The sequence below is a fragment of the Amblyraja radiata genome, chromosome 12 (genome assembly GCF_010909765.2).
Source record: "Amblyraja radiata isolate CabotCenter1 chromosome 12, sAmbRad1.1.pri, whole genome shotgun sequence".
NCBI lineage: Eukaryota > Metazoa > Chordata > Chondrichthyes > Rajiformes > Rajidae > Amblyraja > Amblyraja radiata.
In genome coordinates, this window is record NC_045967.1 from 61,293,759 (window position 1) to 61,316,975 (window position 23,217).

Sequence of the window (23,217 nt, forward strand, 5' to 3'; positions counted from 1 at the left end):
CCTCCTCAGTTTCCTATTAAATCTCTCCCTCCCCCTCCCCCCCTCCCCCTCCTCCTCTCCTTAAACCAAGGTCCCCTTGTTCTGGATGAAATACTCTGGGCATAGATACTCTTATCTATTTCCATCATGACCTTGTACACTTCTGTAAGATCACCCCTCAGCCTGCGACGCTCCAACCTTCTGAACCTTCTTCTTCTTCTTCTTCTTCTATGTGGTGTTTTTTGGTGGCTGGCAAACAACTTTTTTGGTGCATTACCGCCACCAACTGGCATGGAGTGTGGATCAAACAACACCATTACATATACTAATAACCTATATCCTTCCGAACAAATTGGTTACCCTAAGAAAATGCAACAGGATTTGATAGCACTTATATGAACTTCCTTGCAAAATATCTACCAAATCAAATTGTATTCTTTCTTTTCTGAACTGCTCACTCATCCGTTCTCTCTCCTCCTCATACCTCTCACAATGTACAATGACATGCTCTATTGTCTCTTCTTGCCCACAGTATTCACATCTACCTGTATTATGCTTGCCTATTATAAAAAGTGTACTGTTCAGACCAGTGTGTCCAAATCTAATTCTTGAGATTACTGTCTCCTCTTTTCTGTTTTTTCCTGCACATCTCATTTCTCCCACTTTCCTCTGGACTCTGTAGAACCACCGTCCTAACCTTCTGAACCTTCTGAATTTGTAGTCGGCAGTGCAGTACTCTGCATATCGCCAATTTGGATGTGTTGTGCTCACTAACGTGCTGTTAGTGCCCCCTTATAACTATCTAGTGAAGGTGATTTGACTATATTGTTGTCTAGTTTATTCCATTCCCTTAAGGTTTTTTTTTACAAAGAATGAGTTCTTACAAATCCCGTGACGTAGGGGGAGTCCCCCGCAGTGACATCACTGGGCAGGATGTTTCCGCCCTCATTGGTTGGCGGGGTCGCCCATCATGCGAATCCGGCCTGTGATTGGCGGGTGCAGGATGGGGGCGGGAGTGTGAGGGGGATAAAGCAACGCAGGGCTGAGCGGCGGACAGACGCAGCCATGAGCTCAACACAGGCGGGCACGGCAGGTGAGGCAATCGGCTTGCAGGGCGGTGCGGGTGCTGGCGAGGGGGGCACTGGATCTGCCGAGGGGGGCTCTGGATCTGGCGAGGGGGGCTCTGGATCTGGCGAGGGGGGCTCTGGATCTGGTGAGGGGGACACTGGATCTGGTGAGGGGGACACTGGATCTGGCGAGGGGGGCTCTGGATCTGGCGAGGGCGGTGCGGGTGCTGGCGAGGGGGGCTCTGGATCTGGCGAGGGGGGCTCTGGATCTGGCGAGGGGGACACTGGATCTGGCGAGGGGGACACTGGATCTAATAATAATAATAATAAATTTTATATTTAATGGGCGCCTTTCATACAAAATCTCAAGGACACCTTACATAGTAAAACATATAATCAGAATAAAATAAGTAATAAAGACATCACAGAGACACAAATTAAAAACAGAATTCATTCCAAAAACAGAAAATCAAAAACACAGTGTGAAGAGAGAGCAGCGGCAACCAATTCGTGCCACTGGATCTGGCGAGGGGGACACTGGATCTGGCGAGGGGGGCTCTGGGTCTGGCGAGGGTGACACTGGATCTGGCGAGGGGGGGCTCTGGATCTGGCGAGGGGGGCACTGGATCTGGCGAGGGGGACACTGGATCTGGCGAGGGGGGCTCTGGACCAGGCCCAGGGAACGGCACTGCATGGTCGCGGGAGTGAGAGTGACACTGTCGGCACAGGCTGGGAGAAGGAGCACGGGCACCTGGCGCTACGGCTGAAGGTCCAGGCTGTGACTGGCGCTCGGAGATTAGCGCTGGGGCCGGGTGGAATTAGCGCTGGATGGTGTTCGCGCTGGGACCCCGGGTGGGGGGGGGCTGAATGGGCTCTGGGAGCGGCACGGAGACTGCCTGACACCGGGTCTGCTCGCTATGACACGCTGGGTTACCAGAGTGGCCGGTACCCGGGTCCAGCGGTGCCTCAGCGTGGAGCCGCTCGGTGATGCCTCGTCCGAAGAGACGCGCTCAGCCCCGGGACCCGCGGCAGGTTATTAGGGGGTGTAAACTGTATTATTGATAGAGTGCAGCGTAGGTTCACAAGGCTAATATGGAACGTTGAAGGATGAGAGGGTATCTTATAGAAACATATAGAATTCTTAGAATAGCCGATTCTTAGGACCGAGAAGAGGAAAAGCCTTCTTCACCCAGAGAGTTGTGAATCTGTGGAATTCTCTGCCATAATTCATTTAACGTTTTCAAGAGTTTGTTTCAGCTTTTTGAGCTAAATGTATCATGAGATATGGGGAGAAAGCAGGAACGGAGAACTGATTTTGGATGATCAGGCATGATCATATTGAATGCCTCGAAGGGCCGAATGGCCTACTTCTGCACCTATTTTTCTATGTTTCTATGAGAAGGCGTCGGGCGGGACCCTTCTCCAGACTGGTGAGAATATATATGATTCACTGATGTACAGAACTCCATCCTGGCTCCGGATGTCAGCGATATATATGCTGGTTATTAATATTTTAAAGCAAGGTTCCAAATAGCTGGAACTTTAGACTGATGTTGGGAGATAAACACAAAATGCTGGAGTAACAGAGCGGGACAGGCAGCATCTCTGGAGTGAAGAGATGATGGTTGATGTTTCTGGTCGAGACCGCGCGCCCCCGAGAGTGTTCAGCCGTAGGACGGGGATGGGGTGGAGGCCTTGGGGCGTGTGGTGCCTGTTTCAAAGAGGAGTGTTGGTCCAGGTTAACTCTCAAATTACTCCCCCGTTCCTGCCTTTTCCCCATATCCCTTGATTCTACTAGCCCTAAGAGCTCTATCTTATTCTCTTTCGAGTGCATCCAGTGAAATCTGCCCCCACTGACTTCTGAGGCAGAGAATTCCACAAATTCACAACTCTGGGTGATAACGTTTTTTCCTCATCTCTGTTCTAAATGGCTTACCCATTATTCTTAAACGGTGGCCCCTGGTTCTGGACTCCCCCAACATCGGGAACCTTTTTCCTGCATCTACCGTGTCCAATCCCTTACTAATTATAAATGTTCCTATAAGATACCCTCTCATCCTTCTAAATACCAGTGAATACAAGCCCAGTCGTTCCATTCTTTCATCAAATGACAGTCCCGCCATCCCGGGATTTAACCTTGTGAACCTGCACTGCACTCCCTCAATAGCAAGAATGTCCTTCCTCAAATTAGGAGACCAAACCTACATACAATACTCCAGGTGTGGTCTCACAAAGGCCCTGTACAGCTGCAGAAGAACCTATTTCTCCTATACTCGAATCCTCTCGTTATGAAGGCCAACATGCCATTAGCTTTCTTCACTGCATGCTATACCTGCATGCTTACTTTCAGCGACTGATGTACAAGGACACCAGGTCTCGTTACACTTTCCCTTTTTCTAATCTGACACCATTCGGATAATAATCGGTCTCTTGTTCTTGCCACCAAATTGGATAACCTCACATTTGTCCATAGTGTACTGCATCTGCCATGCAGCTGTGCACTCACCCAACCTATCCAAGTCACCCTGCATCCTCATCGCAGCTCACACTGCCACCCAGCTTGGTGTCATCTGCATATTTGCTGATGTTACTTTTAATTCCTTCATCTAAATCATTAATATATATTGTAAATAGCAGCGATCCCAGCACTGATACTTGTGGCACCCCACTAGTCACTACCTGCCATTCTGAAAGGGACCCATTAATTCCAACTCTGTTTCGATATGTTCACAACACTCCCTCAGCCCAGGATGATGTGCTCAAGTTGATGTCCGTGGAATAGGATTCTCTGTGTCTGCGAGCTGACAGTGCTAATTCTGAACCAGGGTCAGGAATTGGTCATTGTTCAGGCAATATAAGGACACAGAAGAAATCCATTCAGCCTCTGTGTCCCAGGTCAGCAACCTCGTTCATCTTATTCTCCCCTCTTTCTGCTGTTGGTACTTATCTCTGCCACACGTGCCTATCAGCCCCCCCCCCCCCCCCCCACCACCCACCCACGTTGACATTATCTTGCCTGATGGGGGACAGGAGAGGGAGTGACTGTGGTGAGACTCGTCCTTGATTATACTGCTGCTGGTTGAGTCAATGGAAGGGAGGTTGGTTTGTGTGATGGTCCGGGCTGTGTCCGCAACTCTGCAAGTTCTTGTTGTCTTGGAAGGCGCTGTTCACAAATCATGCTGTGATGCATCACGATTAAATTTTTATGAAGTTCTGAGTGTTGGAGCAGAGGCTTGCTCCTAATGGAGTACTCTGGGTCAGGCAATAACTACATCCACACACAGACTGCCATATATCGGTGAGACCAAGCGCTGGCCTGGCAATCGTTTCGATGAACACCTCCGCTCAGTCCGCCTAAACTTACCTGATCTCCCAGTTGCTAAACACTCTAACTCCCCCTCCCATTCCCACACTGACCTTTCTGTCCTGGGCCTCCTCCACTGTCAGAGTGAGGCCCAGCGCACATTGGAGGAACAACACTTCATATTTAGCTTTGGCAGCTTACACCCCAAACATTGACTTCTCTAACTTCAAGTAACTCTTGTTTTCCCTCTCTCCATCCCTCCCTTTCCCCAGCTCTCCAACCAGTCTTACTGTCCCCATGATGACATTCTATCCCTGTTTGCTTTGTTCCATTTTCCAAGCTAATAATGGTCTATTCTACATTTTCCTTGATCTCCATTTCTATTGATCTCTTACACTTCCTTATCTCTGTAACTCCCTCTCCCCTGACGCTCATTCTAAAGAAGGGTCTCGCCCATTCCTTCTATCCGGAGATGCTGCCTGTCCCATTGAGTTACTCCAGCATGTTGTGTCTGTCTCCGTCCAGAGATGCCGCCTGGTCTGCTGAGTTCCTCCAACACTTGATGTTCTAGATCAGGGGCGGAAAACCCGGGGGGGGAAGAGGGGACACGTCCCCCCCCCCCCCCCCCCCCCACCATGTTTTGAGAGGTGGGGGACATCCCCCCCAAGATTTTGTCATCCGGATTTTTAAATCTCCGCTTTCCGACAGACAGTGGAGGTAGGACTGCTGATCGAGGGAGCCGATTGGATGAGAGAGACATCGGTCAGCAGGCAATGGGAGCAGGACATGATGAGTCAGCGCAATGATTGGAGGAGTGGGGGGGTGGGACTGAGGATAGAGTGCGGTATTGTATATCTTTATTGTTATTTTCCTGAGTACTCACATACCCAGAGGAAACAAAAAAACGTTACTCAAACCAGTGTCCATTCAGTGTGCAGTAAAAAATAAATAGAAATAAAAATACATATATCATGAACAAGTTTAACACTACTCTCAACTAAACATCAACAGGCGTTCCGATCGGCAGCGGCACGACAGTGGCTCTGTCCAGGTTGGTGGTTGGTGCGCGATACTTTGGCAGGGGGCAAAGTCCGTTTAACAGTCTTATAGCCTGCAGGAAGAAGCTGAGGAGCATCCTGCTGGTTTTGCCGGGGGGGCAGAGGGGTGATTGGAGGAGGTAGACTTGGCACAAACCTGTGCTTCATCCGCAGCCAGGATTGATCAAGGCCGGGTCTCCGGCACTGTCCTGTCCCCACCCGAGTGCCCCCCCCCCCCCCCCCCCCCCCCCGCCCCCCCCTCCACACGGGTGGCCAGAGAGGTCGGGAGTCAGACGCGAGCTGTACCCCCAGGCCCACAGCTCAACTCTGCCTGTCCCGCCAGGTTAACCTGCCTGGGCTTGCGGGAAATATGGCTAGTGCGGAGAAGCAGCGCCCGTCAGCCCAGGCAGGGCTGTAAGTTTACCCGCCGAGACAGGCAGAGTTGAGCTGCATTTAGCGCTGGGCTGATCCTCTGCAGCCTCGTGCGCGTGTGTGTGAATGATGTCCCCCCTATACTCCGGTCACCTCCATGATTTGATAGCGAGTTCCGTGCCTCTTCTAGATTATATTTCAGCATCTGTAGTTGCTGGTGTCAGCTCCTTCTGTGTATTGTGGTCTCGTGTGGTGTTCTTGCAACACGACTGCTGCACTTCACCAAGTAACTTGTGGGAACATGATTTCTTTCTGCTTGCTTTCAGTGTGGAACGAGGATGAATTTGATGCTGTTCTCAATGAATTCAACGTGGTCATCGATGATCTGTCCTGCTCCGCAAAGGCTGGCACTGAATATGTGGAACATTTGAATCAGAAGAAGAGGCTGGGTGCGATGACTGCCCGGGACAGTGGGATCGATGACCCAGAGAGTAAGTGATGCACTTCGTGTGGTGACTAACGCCTCCATTGCCTCATGTGATGGGTGTGGGGACTGGGGCTGAGTCATACTCTGCTGGTGCCTCTCAGTTGGGTTTGTTCTGATTTCAGAACGGGCCAAACGGCAGATTCGTTTAGTTTAGAGTTCCAAGATAGAATGAAAAGTGTTTTGTTGCAGCTATCCAGTCAAAGGATAGCTTTTCGTAGCAAAAGGATTTGAGTATAGGAGCAGGGAGGTTCTACTGCAGTTGTACAGGGTCTTGGTGAGACCACACCTGGAGTATTGCGTACAATTTTGGCTTCCTAATCTGAGGAAGGACATTCTTGCCATAGAGGGAATACAGAGAAGGTTCACCAGACTGATTCCTGGGATGTCAGGACTTTCATATGAAGAAAGACTGGATAGACTCGGTTTGTACTCGTTAGAATTTAGAAGTTTGAGGGGGGATCTTATAAAAACTTACAAAATTCTTACGGAGTTGGACAGGCTAGATGCAGGAAGATTGTTCCCGATGTTGGGGAAGTCCAGAACAAGGGGTCACAGTTTAAGGAAAATGGGGAAATCTTTTAGGACTGAGATGAGGAAAAAAAATTTCACACAGAGAGTGGTGAATCTCTGGAATTCTCTGCCACAGAAGGTAGTTGAGGCCAGTTCATTGGCTATATTTAAGAGGGAGTTAGGTGTTGCCCTTGTGGCTAAGGGGATCAGGGGATATGGAGAGAAGGTAGGTACAGGATACTGAGTTGGATGATCAGCCATGACATATTGAATGGCGGTGCAGGCTCGAAGGGCCGAATGGCCTACTCCTGCACCTATTTTCTATGTTTCTAAGAAGAGCCTATACATAATTACCATCAAGCTGTCCACAGTGTGCGGATAAACGGTACAATATTTAGTCGTCAAGAGTTTTATTACCATGTGTCCCAGATAGGACAATGAAATTCTTGCTTGCTGCAGCACAACAGAATATGTAAACATAATATAGAACAGGAGATAAAAGCTCAGTGTGTTTATAGACCATATATATACACAATAAATAAACAGATAAAGTGCAATAGGCTGTTATTGTTCAGAGTTTGTTTGATGTCGAGTTTAATAGTCTGGTGGCTGTGGGGAATGTACCAGATTTCAGGCTCCTGTACCTTCTACCTGATGGCAGCGGAGAAATGAGTGTGTGGCGAGGATGGTGTGGGTCCTTGATGATGCTGGCAGCCTTTTTGTGGCAGCAACTGTGATAGATCCCATCAATGGCGGGGAGGTCCGAGCCGATGATGGACTGGGCAGTGGTCACAACTTTCTGCATTCTTTTCCGCTCCTGGACGTTCAAGTTACCGAAACAAGCCACGATGCAACCGGTCAGCATGCTCTCTACAGTGCACCTGTAGAAGTTCGAGACAGTCCTCCTTGACATTCCGACTATCCGTAATCTTCTCAGGAAGTAGAGGCGCTGATGTGCCTTCTTTATAATTGCATCAGTGTGCTGGGACCAGGAAAGATCTTCGGAAATATGCACGCCCAGGAATTTGTAGTTCTTGATCCTTTCCACCATCGTTGATATAAACGGGATTGTGGCTCCCTATCCTACCCCTTCCCAAGTCCACAATCAGTTCCTTGGTTTTGCTGGTGTTGAGAGCCAGGTTATTGTGCTGGCACTATTTGGTCAATCGGTCAATCTCACTTCTATACTCTGACTCATCACCATCAGTGATTCATTCCACAAAAGTGCAAGATAAAGTCCAAACAAGTTTGGTTCAAGATAGTTCGTAGTTTGTTATTCCAGTCCGCGCGACCATTGAACAAGACTAGACAGAGTGAACATGGAGAGGATGTTTCCACCAGCGGGAGAGTCTAAGACCAGAGGGCACAGGCTCAGAATGAAAGGACGCACCTTTGGAAATGGAGATGAAGAGGAATTTTTGTAGCCAGAGGTTGGTGATTCTGTGGAATTATTTGCCACAGACAGTGGTGGAGGTATCATTGGGCATGTTCAAAGTGGAGATATAGACAGGAGGTTTAGGTTGAGAGTGAGAGATAGATCAGCCATGATTGAATAGCAGAGCAGACTTGAGGGGCCGAATGGCCTGATTCTGCTCCAATGTCTTATGGTTTGCGTTGTGCTGTGGGATCACTGCTATGTTGATACCAACACACATGCAGTCATTGCAAAGACAATATAGAGAAATTTACAGTCAGTATGAAATTGTTAATTCACACATGAACCATCAAGATGAGACTAATGTGGTTACCGAATTGTTACCAGGTTGGCGTGCAATATTTGCATTGTTAATATCTGTAAAACTACAAATGAATCTTGTGTGGGGTGAGGCAGAAGGTGACAGGAACTCTGTCATGAATGGTGGGAAGTGTAGTGGGAAGGGATGAGGTGTGAGATTTGCTGGGCAGTGAGTTGTACATTGGTTCACATTGAGATGCAGACATAGTTGAGAAACATAGACTCCCGGGGAATGTGTGTTCTTGAACAGTTTAGCCTTTGTGGCCCATCACTGGTTTACCTGGACAGGCAGTAGGAGATTGTCTGAGTTGTAGTGTAACGGATTCATACAGGACCTTCATCCCAACTTGTCCATACTGAGCAAGATGCCCCATCTAAGCTAGTCACAGTTGCCTATGTTTGATATGTATCTCCCTAAATCTTCCCTATCCAAGTGCCTTTTAAATGCTGTTCTAGTACCTCCCCTGGCCGCTTAGTTTCCACATACCCACCTATCCGCTGAGAGGAAAGGCTGTCCCTCAGGTTCAGGCTTTCTTCCTCAAGTACCTTTGACTATGAAGGACTGAGTGCCTTCTGTTAAACTGGGCTTCATCACATTAAACACTGCCATCAATTGCAACTTGGATACTTTTTTTCTGTTTGGCCTCCAGTCAAACTCGCTGGATGAGGCAAGGATTCAGTGTTAATGCAGTTACATTGGCGATGAGAGTGGATGGGTGCAGGGATTTCACTCCAACCTGCCCATTGGGAACTGACATGATCAGATACATGTGCAGGAAGGAACTGCAGATGCTGATTTAAACCGAAGATGGACACAAAAAGCTGGAGTAATTCAACGATTCAGACAGCATCTCTGAAGAAAAGGAATAGTCTGAAGAATGGTCTCGATCCAAAAAAACACCTATTTCTTTTCTCTAGAGATAGACAGTAGATAATAGGTGCAGGAGTGGGCCATTCGGCCCTTCAAGCCAGCACCACCATTTAATGTGATCATGGCTGATCATCCCAATCAGTACCCCGTTCCTGCCTTCTCCCCATATCCCCTGACTCCGCTATCTCAGTTGCTGTCTGACCCGCTGTTACTCCAGCGTTTTGTGTCTATGATCTGATACATCACCATTTTGTGGTTAACTCAGTTTTACCACCAACTGACATCACCGAGTAAAGTTTAAAATCGTGACACACCCAATTTCTTAGATTTCCTCCTTAGCAAATGATGTTAAAATTACCCAAACTTGGTTTAGATTCTGCATATAAATCGCACCAATTGGATCCTATACACTGTGCTGCTCATGTGACCTTTATTTTGACACTGTTGATGATGGTGTAATGTTTTATTGAATCCACTTTAAGTTACAATGAGAACTGGGCGGCTTACATTGAAATTGGGTTTAAAAACTTGTGGCAGGAATCAGTTTTATCCGGTGTTAACTAAACATCATTGTCATCAACATGGTTCCTCAGCAGGTTAATTTCATTACCTTTCACGTGAAGGGAAAAACCATGTCTGACTTTCTCATGCCTTGAATGTATTCACCATCAGTATCACTTCGTGATGTGGTTAGTCTGTATGAATCATCCTCACTTTCAATATGCAGTGTGGGGAAAAAACTTTCCACAGTTCTGAGACATTGTAAAATGATCTGCAGTCATTGTAGAGTCTTCTCTCTGCCTCTGCCTCGCTCTCCCTGTGACCCTTCCCTGAGATGATGTGAGCTGCTTCCACTCCAGTTATGTGGAGTCTAAAGTAGGATCTGAACCATCTGTCACAGATGAAGCTTTTAATGATCTGGGCTGTTTGGTGGGTCTTACAGTCATAGTCCTACAGGCCCTTTGGCCCATCACATCTGTGTCAAGCAAGATGCCACACCTAGGCTACTCCCAATTGCCTGCATTTGCTCCATATCACTCAAACTTTCCCTTGCATGTGCCTGCACAAGTGACTTTTAAATGCTATTATTATATCTGCCTCAACTTCCTCCTCTGGCAGCTCGTTCCATCTAACCACCACCAGTGAAAATGTTGCCCTTCCAGTTTCTATTAAATCTTTCTCCTTTCAGCCTAAACCTCTGTCCTCTGATTCTTGATTTCCCCCCACCCTGGGTAACAGACATTGTCCTATCTACTTGCTTGGCCATTTTAGCTAGCTCCCATATGTTCCTACGTTCGAGTGGTGCTGGCTCGAAGGGCTGAATGGCCTACTCCTGCACCTATTGTCTATTGTTCAATATGTATGTCATATTGAATGGCGGCGCTGACTCGAAGGGCTGAATGGCCTACTCGTGCAACACTTTGGATGTTGCTTCTCTAGTTTGACTGTTCATTGGTCAGGAAGGGTGTGCTTTGGAAGGCTTTAAGAACATCCTCGCTCCGATTCTTCTGTCTTCCTCATAGTAGTCTCTATCCATGTCAGAACTGAATGGGCAGCCTATATTGTGGGTGTGGTATTGGACACTGTGACCTCTGTGACCGTTATTGTGATACTCAAGGTCGGGTAAAGTGACTGGGGCATTTTGTCACGAACATTATTGAGGAGGGCTAATTCATATTCATAGGTTCAAGGTGCACAATTAGGCCATTCGGCCCATCAAGTCTACTCTGCCATTAATCGTGGCCGATCTATCTTTCCCTCTCAACCCCATTCTCCTGCCTTCTCGCAGTAACCCCTTGTTGCCCAATTAAACTGAGAGGAAGAACCAGATTGTGGTGTACGTTGGAGAATGAACCAATAATTGTCCTCGCTCTAGACCTCCATCCTTGCTGTTGCTCACCCTGTGGATTGAGGTGACTGTTGATGTGTATATGGAACCTGAGATGAAGTTGCCCAAAGTAACAGCCTACCCTTTCTGTTGACAGGCACGGCATCATCTGCTGGTAGCAGCTTGAGCTGCAGCGTTGAGAAGCTGAACTCCGTGGACACAGCAACAACCAAAGGTAGTGTCCACATCCGTACATCATTAATCCTACTATTGCTCTTGATCACCTTCAGTGGGGACATGAAGTATTGTTACCTGGTAGTAAAGTGGTCAATGGGAGGCCTTAGATTAACTGAAGGCATCATGATTCAATAATCACAGCCGTTCAAAAAAAGACACAACCGATGAAGAAGGGTTCTGACCTGGAACATCACCTATCCTTGTCCTCCAGTGATGCTGCCTGACCTGCTGAGTTACTCCAGCACTTTGTGTTTTGTTTTGTAAACCAGCATCAGCTATTCCTTTTTTTTTCAATCACAATTGTCCACACGGCCATCTTTGGGGAATTGACAGGTTTGAAGAAATATGGGTCAAACGCAGGCGGGTGGTACTAGTGTAGATGGGACATGTTGGCCGGTGTGGGCAAGTTGGGCCAAAGGGCCTGTTTCTATGACTGTATGATTCCATGACTATATCAGCCACAAGATTCATTCTTACAGCTAATATTCTCCATTCCAGACAACATCCTGGTGAACTTCTGCACCCTCTCCAAAGCTTCCACATGCTTCCTGTAATGGACCAGACCTGTACACAATACTCTAAATGTGGCTTAACTAATGTTTTGTACAGCTGCGTTCCAAAGTATTGTTTTTGGTTGGGACAGATTGCGGCATAAATGTTTCAATATTCCAGAGAGAAATCGGGCAATGTAGATGTAAATAAATGATCCAGCACCAATTGAAGGATCCGAGTCTATAGAACACAGAGATAAAACAACACAGGAACTGGCCCTTTGGCCCTCAGTGTTTGTACTGAACATGTTGCCATGATGATGTAACATCCACCTGCATAATGTGCATATCCCTCCTTGTACATGCATGTGTGAGACTGTCATATGTTGATAGAATGGAGCGGCCAAGCTTGTATACTCTAGTTTAGAAGGATGAGAGGGCATCTTATTGAAACATATACGATTATTAAGGGTTTGGACATGCAAGAGGCAGGAAACATGTTCACAATGTTGGGGGAGTCCAGAACCAGGGGCGACAGTTTAAGAAAAAGGGGTAAGCCATTTAGAACGGAGACAATACTTTTTCGCACAGAGAGTTGTGAGTCTGTGGAATTCTCTGCCTCAGAGGAGGCTGGTTCCCTGGATACTTTCAAGAGAGAGCTAGATAGGGCTCTTAAAGATAGCGGAGTCAGGGGATATGGAGAGAAGGCAGGAACGGGGTACTGATTAGGGATGATCAGCCATGATCACATTGAATGGCGGTGCTGGCTCGAAGGGCCGAATGGCCTACTCCTGCACCTATTGTCTATATCTAAAAGGCTCTTAAACACGAGCATCTACAACCTCCACCATCATCTCTGGCTGTGTGTTCCTGGCACCCAGTTTACATGTTACAGTTTAGTTTATTGTCACGTGTATCAAGGTCAGTGAAAACCTATCACTGTCTCCGCGTGAAAAAAATAATCTTACCCGCACATCTCCAATACAATTTACCCCTCTCACCTTTAAACCTATTCCCTCTAGTCGTAAGATATTTGGGAAAGTGCGGATTCTTGCAGAGAACAGGAGAATATTGGCCAATGTCAATGTTGCCAAAATTGCATGAGGAACGTTGAACTGAAAGTGTTGTACTTGTTGTATTTGTGTGGGCAACTGGTTTAACTGTTTTGTTCACCCACAAGTAGCAACATATGGCACTGGAACTTTGGTCACAGCCCACAGAAATGTTCCCCGCTGATGAATTAGTCTATTGCAGACTGGTTATTTACAGCTTACAAATTTGCTGTTTGCGTGGAATATACTTCTCCCATTTTGCCGTTGTGAGTTTGCAGGAGGGATGGTGGAAACACAGGGCAACGAGTTGCATGTCTGTGGCCCTCATGAACAATGGGCTCCTTGTAACATCTGCTGCATCTAGAATATAGAACAGCACAGGACCAGGCCCTTCAACCCACAATGTCTCTGCTGACCCTGATGCCAAGATACACTAATCTCCTCTGCCTGCCCGTGATCCATATCCCTCCATGCCCTGCATATCAATGTGTCTATCTAGAAGCCTCTGTACGATAATGCCACTATCGTATCTGTGTCCCCATCAAACCCAGCAGCACATCGCTGGAGTGCCAACATTTGGCTGATCTTTCATTCAAAGTTGATCTTTTTTTTAACCACTGTGATCTGTGCGATGTTTACCAAGGACATCAGGCTTTTCCCAATAATATTGGGGGTTTTGATTGTTATTTCATGTTATCTATGAGTACTGTGTTTACATGCCTGTTAAGCTGCTGCAAGTAAGATTGACATCATTCAGCTTTTGTTACATATGACTATTAAACACCCTTGACTCTTGTTGCTCCAACTGATTAGTCAGAAAGCTAATTCTGAGTAAGTGTTTAAGTAAGTACGTAAAAAAACGAAGCAGTAAAATATAAAATTATTAAGGAATTGGAAACGCTAGATGCCGGAAACATGTTCCCGATGTTGGGGGAGTCCAGAACCAGGGGCCAGAATAAGAATTACCCATTATTAAGAATAAGGGGCAGGCCATTTAGAACTGAGATAAGGAAAAACTTTTTCACACGGAGTTATGAATTTATGGAATTCTCTGCCCCAGAAGGCAGTGGAGGCCGATTCACGAGATGCATTCAAAACGGAGTTAGATAGAGCTCTTAGGGCTAGTAGAATCAAGGGATATGGAGAGAAGGCAGGAACAGGGTACTGATTGTGGATGATCAGCCATGATCACATTGAATGGCGGTACTGGCTCGAAGGGCTGATTGGTCTACTCCTGTACCTATTGTCTATGTATCTATGTCATTCCATGATGTTGAAGATGTATCTGTAAGTCAGGACAATGCTTGAATTGGAGGGAACACCAGTTGTGTTCTGATGGGCAGAATCTCGGGCTACGTGTGGGAAAGGGCTGACGTTTCTGTAACCGTGCTTAGGAAGTCTTTGTGCATTCTTATTGTACACCTAGTTCTTGTTTACCCCCCCAGCAAAGTATTTATCTGAAAGACGCCGTGCAAATATAGGAAGGTGTAATTGATGTTGTAGCAACGTGAATTAATTCCTTTTTTTTTAAATCTGAAGCCAAACTTGGAGACACAAAAGATCTGGAGGATTTTATTGCAGACCTGGATCAGACATTAGCAGGTACCTAATTGTTTAAAATATTTAATGATACGCCAACAGTAAAGTATTGACTGTTACCAATTGGTTATCCCTCTATCTGCAAAAAGTGTTCTCTAACTGAGCTGTGGTATAATGACTGAAGTGAGATGCTGCCTCTTCTCTTTGAGTTTGTTGTTCCAGAAATCCTTTAACCAGTGATCAGTCCTTGATTAGCTTGGATGAATTGGTTGTTGGTTGGTTAGTTCCCAGAGCCCAGCCAAGCTACATGTTTAAAGGCAATTCCTCTTGTCCAAGAAATATTGCAGAATCATTTCCCATACTCCAATCTGCAGAGTAGATTTGAAGCCATGACCATATTGAATGGCGGTGCTGGCTCAAAGGGCCGACTCCTGCACCTATTTTCTACATTACTAAGTTGATCCCTGAAGCTCCTTATGCAGAGATTATTTAAAGTAATGTTCTTTATTCCCATTATAAAAACTGAAAATACTGGGAACACTCAGCAGGTCAGGCACCAACCGTGCAGCGAGAAATTCTTGGTATTTCAGATTGAAGACTCTTTATCAGTTCTTGCTTTAAGATTGTAAAAGATGAAGTATATAAATTAGCCAGAAAAAGCAGCCTACCAGAGGACTGGGAGAAATTCAGAGTCCAGCAGAGGAAGACAAAGGGCTTAATTAGGAAAGGGAAAATAGATTATGAAAGAATACTGGCAGGGAACATAAACTGACTGCAAAAGTTTTTATAGATATGTGAAGAGAAAGAGATTAGTTAAAACAAATGTAGGTGCCTTGCAGTCAGAAACAGGCGAATTGATCATGGGGAACAAAGACGTGGCAGACCAATTGAATAAATACTTTGGTTCTGTCTTCACTAAGGAAGACTTAATTAATCTGCCGGAAATAGCAGGGGACCGGGGGTCAAATGAGATGGAGGAACTGAGTGAAATCCAGGTTAGCCGGAAAGTGGTGTTAGGTAAATTGAATGGATTAAAGGCCAATAAATCCCCAGGGCCAGATAGGCTGCATCCCAGAATCCTTAAGGAAGTAGCTCTTTAGATTCTGGAGTAGTTCCTGAGGATTGGAGGGTAGCTAATGTAACCCCACTTTTTTAAAAAGGGAGGGAGAGAAAAAACGGGGAATTACAGACCAGTTAGTCTAACATCGGTAGTGGGGAAACTGCTAGAGTCAGTTATTAAAGATGGGATAGCAGCACATTTGGAAAGTGGTTAAATCATTGGACAAAGTCAGCATGAATTTATGAAAGGTAAATCATGTCTGACGAATCTTATAGAATTTTTCTAGGATGTAACTAGTAGCGTGGATAAGGGAGAACCAGTGGATGTGGTGTATCTGGACTTTCAGAAGCTTTCGACAAGGTCCCACATAAGAGATTAGTATACAAACTTAAAGCACATGGTATTGGGGGTTCAGTATTGATGTGGATAGAGAACTGGCTGGCAGACAGGAAGCAAAGAGTAGGAGTTAACGGGTCCTTTTCAGAATGGCAGCCAGTGACTAGTGGGGTACCGCAAGGCTCAGTGCTGGGACCCCAGCTATTTACAATATATATCAATGATTTGGACGAGGGAATTGAATGCAACATCTCCAAGTTTGCGGATGACACGAAGCTGGGGGGCAGTGTTAGCTGTGAGGAGGATGCTAGGAAGCTGCAAGATGACTTGGATAGGCTGGGTGAGTGGGCAAATGCATGGCAGATGCAGTATAATGTGGATAAATATGAGGTTAGTCCACTTTGGTGGCAAAAACAGGAAAGTAGACTATTACCTGAATGGTGGACGATTAGGGAAAGGGGAGATGCAACGAGACCTGGGTGTCATGGTACACCAGTCATTGAAAGTAGGCATGCAGGTGCAGCAGGCAGTGAAGAAAGCGAATGGTATGTTAGCATTCATAGTAAAAGGATTTGAGTATAGGAGCAGGGAGGTTCTAATGCAGCTGTACAGGGCCTTGGTGAGACCACACCTGGAGTATTGCGTACAGTTTTGGTCTCCTAATCTGAGGAAGGACATTCTTGCCATAGAGGGAGTCAGAGAATGTTAACCTGACTGATTCCTGGGATGTCAGGACTTTCATATGAAGAAAGACTGGATAGACTCGGCTTGTACTCGCTAGAATTTAGAAGATTGAGGTTGGATCTTATAGAAACTTACTAAATTCTTAAGGGGTTGGACAGGCTAGATGCAGGAAGATTGTTCCCAATGTTGGGGAAGTCCAGAACAAGGGGTCACAGTTTTAGGATAAAGGTGAAATATTTTAGGACCGAGATGAGAAAAACATTTTTTACAGAGTGGTGAATCTCTGGAATTCTCTGCCACAGAATGTAGTTGAGGCCAGTTCATTGGCTATATTTAAGAGGGAGTTAGATGTGGCCCTTGTGGCTAAAGGGATCAAGGGGTGTGGAGAGAAGGCAGGTACAGGATACTGAGTTGGATGATCATATTGAATGGCGGTGCAGCCTCGAAGGGCCAAATGGCCTACTCCTGCACCTATTGTCTATGCTTCTATGCTTCTATGATTGGGATATTAGTGGCTGTGGTGATAATCCAGACCAGAGACTTAACTTCAAATCCTGCTTTGCCACTTGTGGAGAATGAATTCAATGAAGAATCTGATTATTATATAAGCTAGTACAGTAAACGCTGATAATCCTCTACCTGATCAGTCAATAATCCTAAAGATCTAACTAATCATGGTCCTTGTTCCCTTGTATCCTCTAACTTCCAGGTCCCTTGTTCCCTACATCCTCAACCACATCAGGGTCTTTGTTCCACTGCTCCCTCTGCCCTCCAGGGAACTTGTCCCTTGTACTCTCTACCACACCAACCCCCATATCTCACTCTCTCTTGAACCAGCCAGTTCGGTTTCCTGTGTTCCCTTGAAACTTGCTGGTCATGTTGGAAATTTTATCACCTGACTGTAACAACATCAAAAAGTGAATTAAATGTGTGTTGGAATATTAATGGGGATAGCTTCTGCACTGAGGATGGCTTGATGGTATTTGTGTAGAGTTTTCCTTGACTGTATGGTCAAACAAAAGATGTTCACTGTATCTCGGTACACATGACAAATCTAAACTAATAGTCTATAAACTAAACTGTGGTCTGTAAAATCAGCCAGTCATACACCACTACCAGTCACTCACCCTGGCCACTCCCTCTTCTCCCCTACACCATCAGGTGAGAGGTATAGAAATGTGAAAACGCACACCTCCAGATTCAGGGACAGTTTCTTCCCAGCTGTTATCAGGCATCTGCACCATCCTATCACTAACGAGAGAGTGGTCCTGACCTCCCATCTACCTCACTGGAGACCTTTGGACTATCTGTAATCAGACTGTACTGAACTCTATCTTGCACTAAATGTTATTCCCTTTATCCTATATCTCTACACTGTGGACAGCTTGATTCTAATCAGGTGCAGTCTTGTTGATGACTGGATAGCATGCAACAAAAAGCGTTTCACTGTACTAAGGTACATCTCACAATAAAGAATAAAGTCCTAAACGTGCCAGATTAATGGAATTGTAATGTATTCATAATGACAACATAAAACTGGAGTCTAACAGCGTGGAAACGGGCCATTTGGCCCTACTGGCCCACATTGAAAAACATGGCCCATCTACACTAGTCCCACCTGCCTACGTTTGGTTCATAACCTTCTTGACCTGACCTATCCATGTACCTGTCTAAATGTTTCTCAAACTTTGGGATCTCATCGTTGGAACTGTCATCGTTGGAGAACCGGTGTTCTAGGGCGGGGAGATCACCTGTCCATTCTACCTCTGGCTGAGACATGAATAGTGAAGGACTTGGATAGTGGATGTTTACACAAGTGAGAGTGTCTCGGAGGCTAGAGATCGTAGCCTCACAATTAAAGGATGTTCCTATAAGAAGGAGACGAGGAGAAACTTCTTTAGTCAGAGGGTGGTGAATTTGTGGAATTCTTTGCTGCAGATGGCTGTGGATGCTGTCAGTGGATATTTTAAGGCAGAGATAGACAGATACTTGATTAGTGTGTGTGCCAGGGGTTATGGGGAGAAGGCAGGAGAATGGGGTTAGGAGAGAGAGATAGATCAGCCATGATTGAATGGCAGAGTAGACATGTTGGGCCGAATGGCCTAATTCTGCTCCTATCACTTATGAATACAGTTGTTGCATGTGCTAGCAACCACATTGTTCACGAGGAAATGGGGGTGGGCAGTAAATGTCGTCCTTGTTTGTGGTTTCCACATATCCCATTATTAAAAAAAGAATGTTTAAAAAAAGCCATCTTTGGGTGACCAGAATGTGTTGTAGCCACGACCATGTGTTCTGGAGCAGTGCTTGCTGTAACAGTGCAGGAAGCACAGTTGTGAATGTGCTCACTAAACTGTGAAGTTGTCATCCCCACAACATCCGTTTCACTCGTGTCCGTTCACAGAGACACATTGGCCAGGAAGCTTGCTTGTGTCTGGTTGATGCTGCAGGGTAGTTTAGGGCCAACAACATCAGTGCCAAACCCCGTCAGGCAGAATCTGCAGCGACCACCTGCGATTATATTTAAAGAAAGGTCGACTTTGGTTTCGATGCTTGTCACGTGTACCGAGGTCCGGTGAAAAGCTTTTTTTGTTGCATGCTATCCAGTCAGCGGAAAGACTACATATAACCATATAACAATTACAGCACGGAAACAGGCCATCTCGGCCCTTCACGTCCGTGCCGAACACTTATTCTCCCCTAGTCCCATCTACCTGCACTCAAACCATAACCCTCCATTCCTTTCCCGTCCATATACCTATCCAATTTATTTCTAAATGATAAAATTGAACCTGCCTCTTCCACTGGAAGCTCATTCCACACCGCTACCACTCTCTGAGTAAAGAAGTTCCCCCTCATGTTACCCCTAAACTTCTGTCCCTTAATTCTCAAATCAACATGATTACCATTGAACCATCCACAGTGTACAGATACAGGATAAAGGCTACAACGATTCCCTTTAATAACCTGTTCCAGGCAATGTTAGTGTTCCAAGCCGGCTGAAGTGTCCTGACCTGAAACTTGATGTTGTCCTGTCCATTTCCTTAGTTTAGCTTCCACAGATGCTGCCTTCCCCACTGAGTTCATCCAGCGCTTCGCGTTTTGCTCCAGGTTCCAGTTTTCTTGTGTCACTAAGCAGGTTGTGTGGGTGTACAATATCACTGTTTAGAGGGAGCAGACTGTGTATAAATAGGTTTCAGTGTTCCCTACGTTATAACAGTAACTACATATTGACACTATCGTCTTGGCAATAAAGTATTTTGTTTGCTTGAGCAAGGGGAAGTGCTGTTCAGTTTCGTGCTGTTGAGTTTAGAGATACAGCACGGAAACGGGCCTTTCGGTTCGCCAAGTCCACACCGACCATCGAACAGCCGTTCACACTAGACAATAGACAAAATGTGCAGGAGTAGGCCATTCGGCCCTTCGAGCCAGCACCGCCATTCAATGTGATCATGGTTGATGATTCCCAATCAGAACCCTGTTCCTGCCTTCTCCCCATATCCCTTGACTCCACTATCTTTAAGAGCTCTATTTTAAAGGGGTTGTCCCACGGCGACCTAATTGGTGAGTTTAGAAGTGTTTTCCCTCGATTCATGAACACAGCATGGTCGACACGATGTCCTAAGAGCTCTTTGTAACTCTCCTTCATGCTTGAGAGTAGTCCCCGCATACTCGAGGCCTCAACTAGGTCGCGGCATATTTTTCAAGATGCTGACAAATGGCCGTGAGTAAAAAAAGGTCGTCATGGAAAAAAACAATATTTTTTTACTCACGGGTTTAGTCGTAGTAGGTCGGCATGTTATTCGAAGGTAGTCGTAGATAGTCTTCAACATAGAACATAGTCGAAGGGAGATCGAAGGAGGTCGACTTCACTCTCCACTATTCGGTGTCCAATTTTCACGAAGCTAGTCTTCTACATAGTCGAAGGAGGTCTTCAACATGACAATTTTAATCTCCTAAATTCTTCTAAACTCGCCAATTGGGTGGCCACTAGTTCTATGTTATCCCACGTTCACATCCAGTTCCTACAAGTCAAGAGCAATTTACAGGCTAATTAACCTACAAACCCACATGTCTTGTAGATGTGGGAGAAACTGGAGGAACTTGTAGGGAAATCACGCTGTGACGGAGAACGTGCAAACGCCGCACAGTCAGCACCCGAGGCTGGGATCAAATGCGCGTCTCTGATGCTGCGAGGCAGCTGCTCCACCCGCTGCGCCACTGTGAATCGAAGTCATCTGACTTCACACTGTAATCTAGTTCACATGTTTAATACAGAAAGCGTTGCAACTCTGAGCCAATGTAGCGGTTTCCATGCCTACCCTCGTATCATCACTGAACAGGTATAGAAACATAGAAAATAGGTGCAGGAGTAGGCCATTCGGCCCTTCGAGCCTGCACCGCCATTCAATATGATCATGGCTGATCATCCAACTCAGTATCCTGTACCTGCCTTCTCTCCATACCCCCTGATCCCTTTAGCCATAAGGGCCACATCTAACTCCCTCTTAAATATAGCCAATGAACTGGCCTCAACTACCTCTGCGGCAGAGAATTCCAGAGATTCACCACTCTCTGTGTGAAAAAAGTTTTCCTCATCTCGGTCCTAAAAGATTTCCCCCTTATCCTTAAACTGTAACCCCTTGTTCTGGACTTCCCCAACATCGGGAACAATCTTCCTGCATCTAGCCTGTCCAACCCCTTAAGTGGGGAATGTAACGCATTGGGGTTGGAGGTGTGTAATCTGTTATTAGCCTGGGTACAAAATCTCAACAAATCTCTCTGTGTGTACACTGAAGTACCTTCACTGATTCACTATTTAAAAATGGTGATCTTTAATCCAGAAATCCTGATCCATAATCTCTAAACTCAAGATTATAATGATCTTAAGGATTGGGTGGAACAATTTGATTTCTAGTACACTGAAACTGCCCGATGAGGTTTCATTGTTTTTGGGCAAGACCAGCCAAGCATTTTTGGAAAGGACGGATGATGTAACTTTGCAAACCACATTTTCAAACAAAATAGTAATGATTACACTGCAGTTAACAAACAGCGGTGCAGCGGTAGAGTTGCTACCTTACACGAGACCTGGGTTCGATACTGACAACAAGCGCTGTCTGTACGGAGTTTGTACGTTCTTCTTGTGCCCACACGCATTTTCTCCAGTTGCGCCGGTTTCCCCCCAGACTCCAAAGACGAGCAGGAACTGAACTGAACTGAGGTTTGTGGGTGAATTGGTTTCTGTAAATTATCCCTAGTGTGTAGGATGGAACTAGTGAATGGTGATCATTGGTTGGTGCAGACTTGGTGGGCATGAGGGCCCATTTAGTTTACTTTCTTGTCACTTGTACCAAGGTACAGTGAAATACAGTGAAACACAATATTGTTGAGAGCTAGTGTTCAAAAGGGAACTGCAGATGCTGGAAGATCGAAGGTACACAAAATTGCTGGAGAAACTCAGCGGGTGCAGCAGCATCAGACTGATCAGTCTGAAGAAGGGTTTCGGCCCGAAACGTCGCCTATTTCCTTCGCTCCATAGATGCTGCTGCACCCGCTGAGTTTCTCCAGCAATTTTGTGTACCATTGTTGAGAGCTATGCAGTCAGCATAATCAAGCCGTCCACAGTGTACAGACACAGGATGAATAGAATAACGATTAGTACAAGATACAGTCCGATTAAAGATAGTTTGAGGGTACCATTGAGGTAGTTGGTAGGTCAGGACCGCTCTCTGGTCTCCACGCTGCATCTCTAGACTAAAGGGAAGTGAACTCTTGCCCTTCCGCACTGCTGATTGGCTTGGCTTGTAAGGAGCGTGCTACTAGTAAACTGTGTTGCCTCTCTTCCAGACATGATGTAGGCCGTCGCTGAGATGTGCCATCGGCTGTGTCGCGAGGAAACGGTGTGTGTGTGCAGACGTTGAGGGCCTGATGCAGCCCTGGTGATGCTTGGAACAATGTAGTCCAATATGAGCTGTGTAAGACTGAGACATTGTTTGCTGCTGGAGTGGTTCATGGGAAGTTGCAGCATTGTGCAGAGCTGAAACCAGCGCAGGAAGGAAGCTTTCAAAGCTGCAACGTTGCATTGGATTCATTTCTCTCGTTGCAAGCATCCTTTGTGTCGAGTTGAAAGTAATGTCAAAGTTTGCGCCACCTGAAGCTTAACATCAATCGATCCTTATCTCCAAACTTCTGATCTGCAAACTCCAGTGTACATTTGTAAAATATGTATTTATCAATTTAAAACCAATAAAGTAGCGGAACTCTTGACCGTTAATCAATAATGTTTTATTATTAATGTTTTATGTGTCATTCCTAACTGTCACGATGTCATGTTGTCACTTGCGGGCGGAGCACCAAGGCAAATTCCTTGTATGTGAATACTTGGCCTCCAGCGGAGGACGATGGCTGACTTTATAGAGCGTCACAACGGCTGGGAAGGCGGATGAAGGCTGCAGCAGAAAAGGGTCTCTGGTCGTCTTGGACTCCATGCCACTGGATCCTGACCCAGATCTGTCATGGACCATGGGTGGCTGACTGTGCACCAGTCTCCCCTCGTTAAACAAAGTCACGCACAGGCGTCCTCCATATAGGGAATAGCACTCTGGAGACACCCATGGTCAGCTAC

General features: G+C 46.1%; 1 protein-coding gene across 1 annotated transcript; it reads left to right on the forward strand.

Annotated features, from left to right (window-relative positions):
• Positions 1–1,017: 1,017 nt before the first annotated feature.
• LOC116979278 (regulator of cell cycle RGCC-like) lies at positions 1,018–22,846 on the forward strand. Its single transcript, XM_033030893.1, has 5 exons — positions 1,018–1,072; positions 6,086–6,250; positions 11,348–11,425; positions 14,510–14,572; positions 22,440–22,846. Exons 1-5 carry the CDS (start codon positions 1,045–1,047, stop codon positions 22,448–22,450), a joined length of 345 nt encoding a protein of 114 aa, XP_032886784.1. The 5' UTR covers positions 1,018–1,044; the 3' UTR covers positions 22,451–22,846.
• Positions 22,847–23,217: the final 371 nt, after the last annotated feature.

What these genes read in the sequence shown, in the direction of transcription:
- LOC116979278 (XM_033030893.1), top strand. Translation starts at nt 1,045, where the DNA reads ATGAGCTCAACACAGGCGGGCACGGCAG. An exon ending in AACACAGGCGGGCACGGCAG is followed by an intron (nt 1,073 to 6,085) that starts GTGAGGCAATCG and finishes GCTTGCTTTCAG; the next exon opens with TGTGGAACGAGGATGAATTT. An exon ending in GGACACAGCAACAACCAAAG is followed by an intron (nt 11,426 to 14,509) that starts GTAGTGTCCACA and finishes TTAAATCTGAAG; the next exon opens with CCAAACTTGGAGACACAAAA.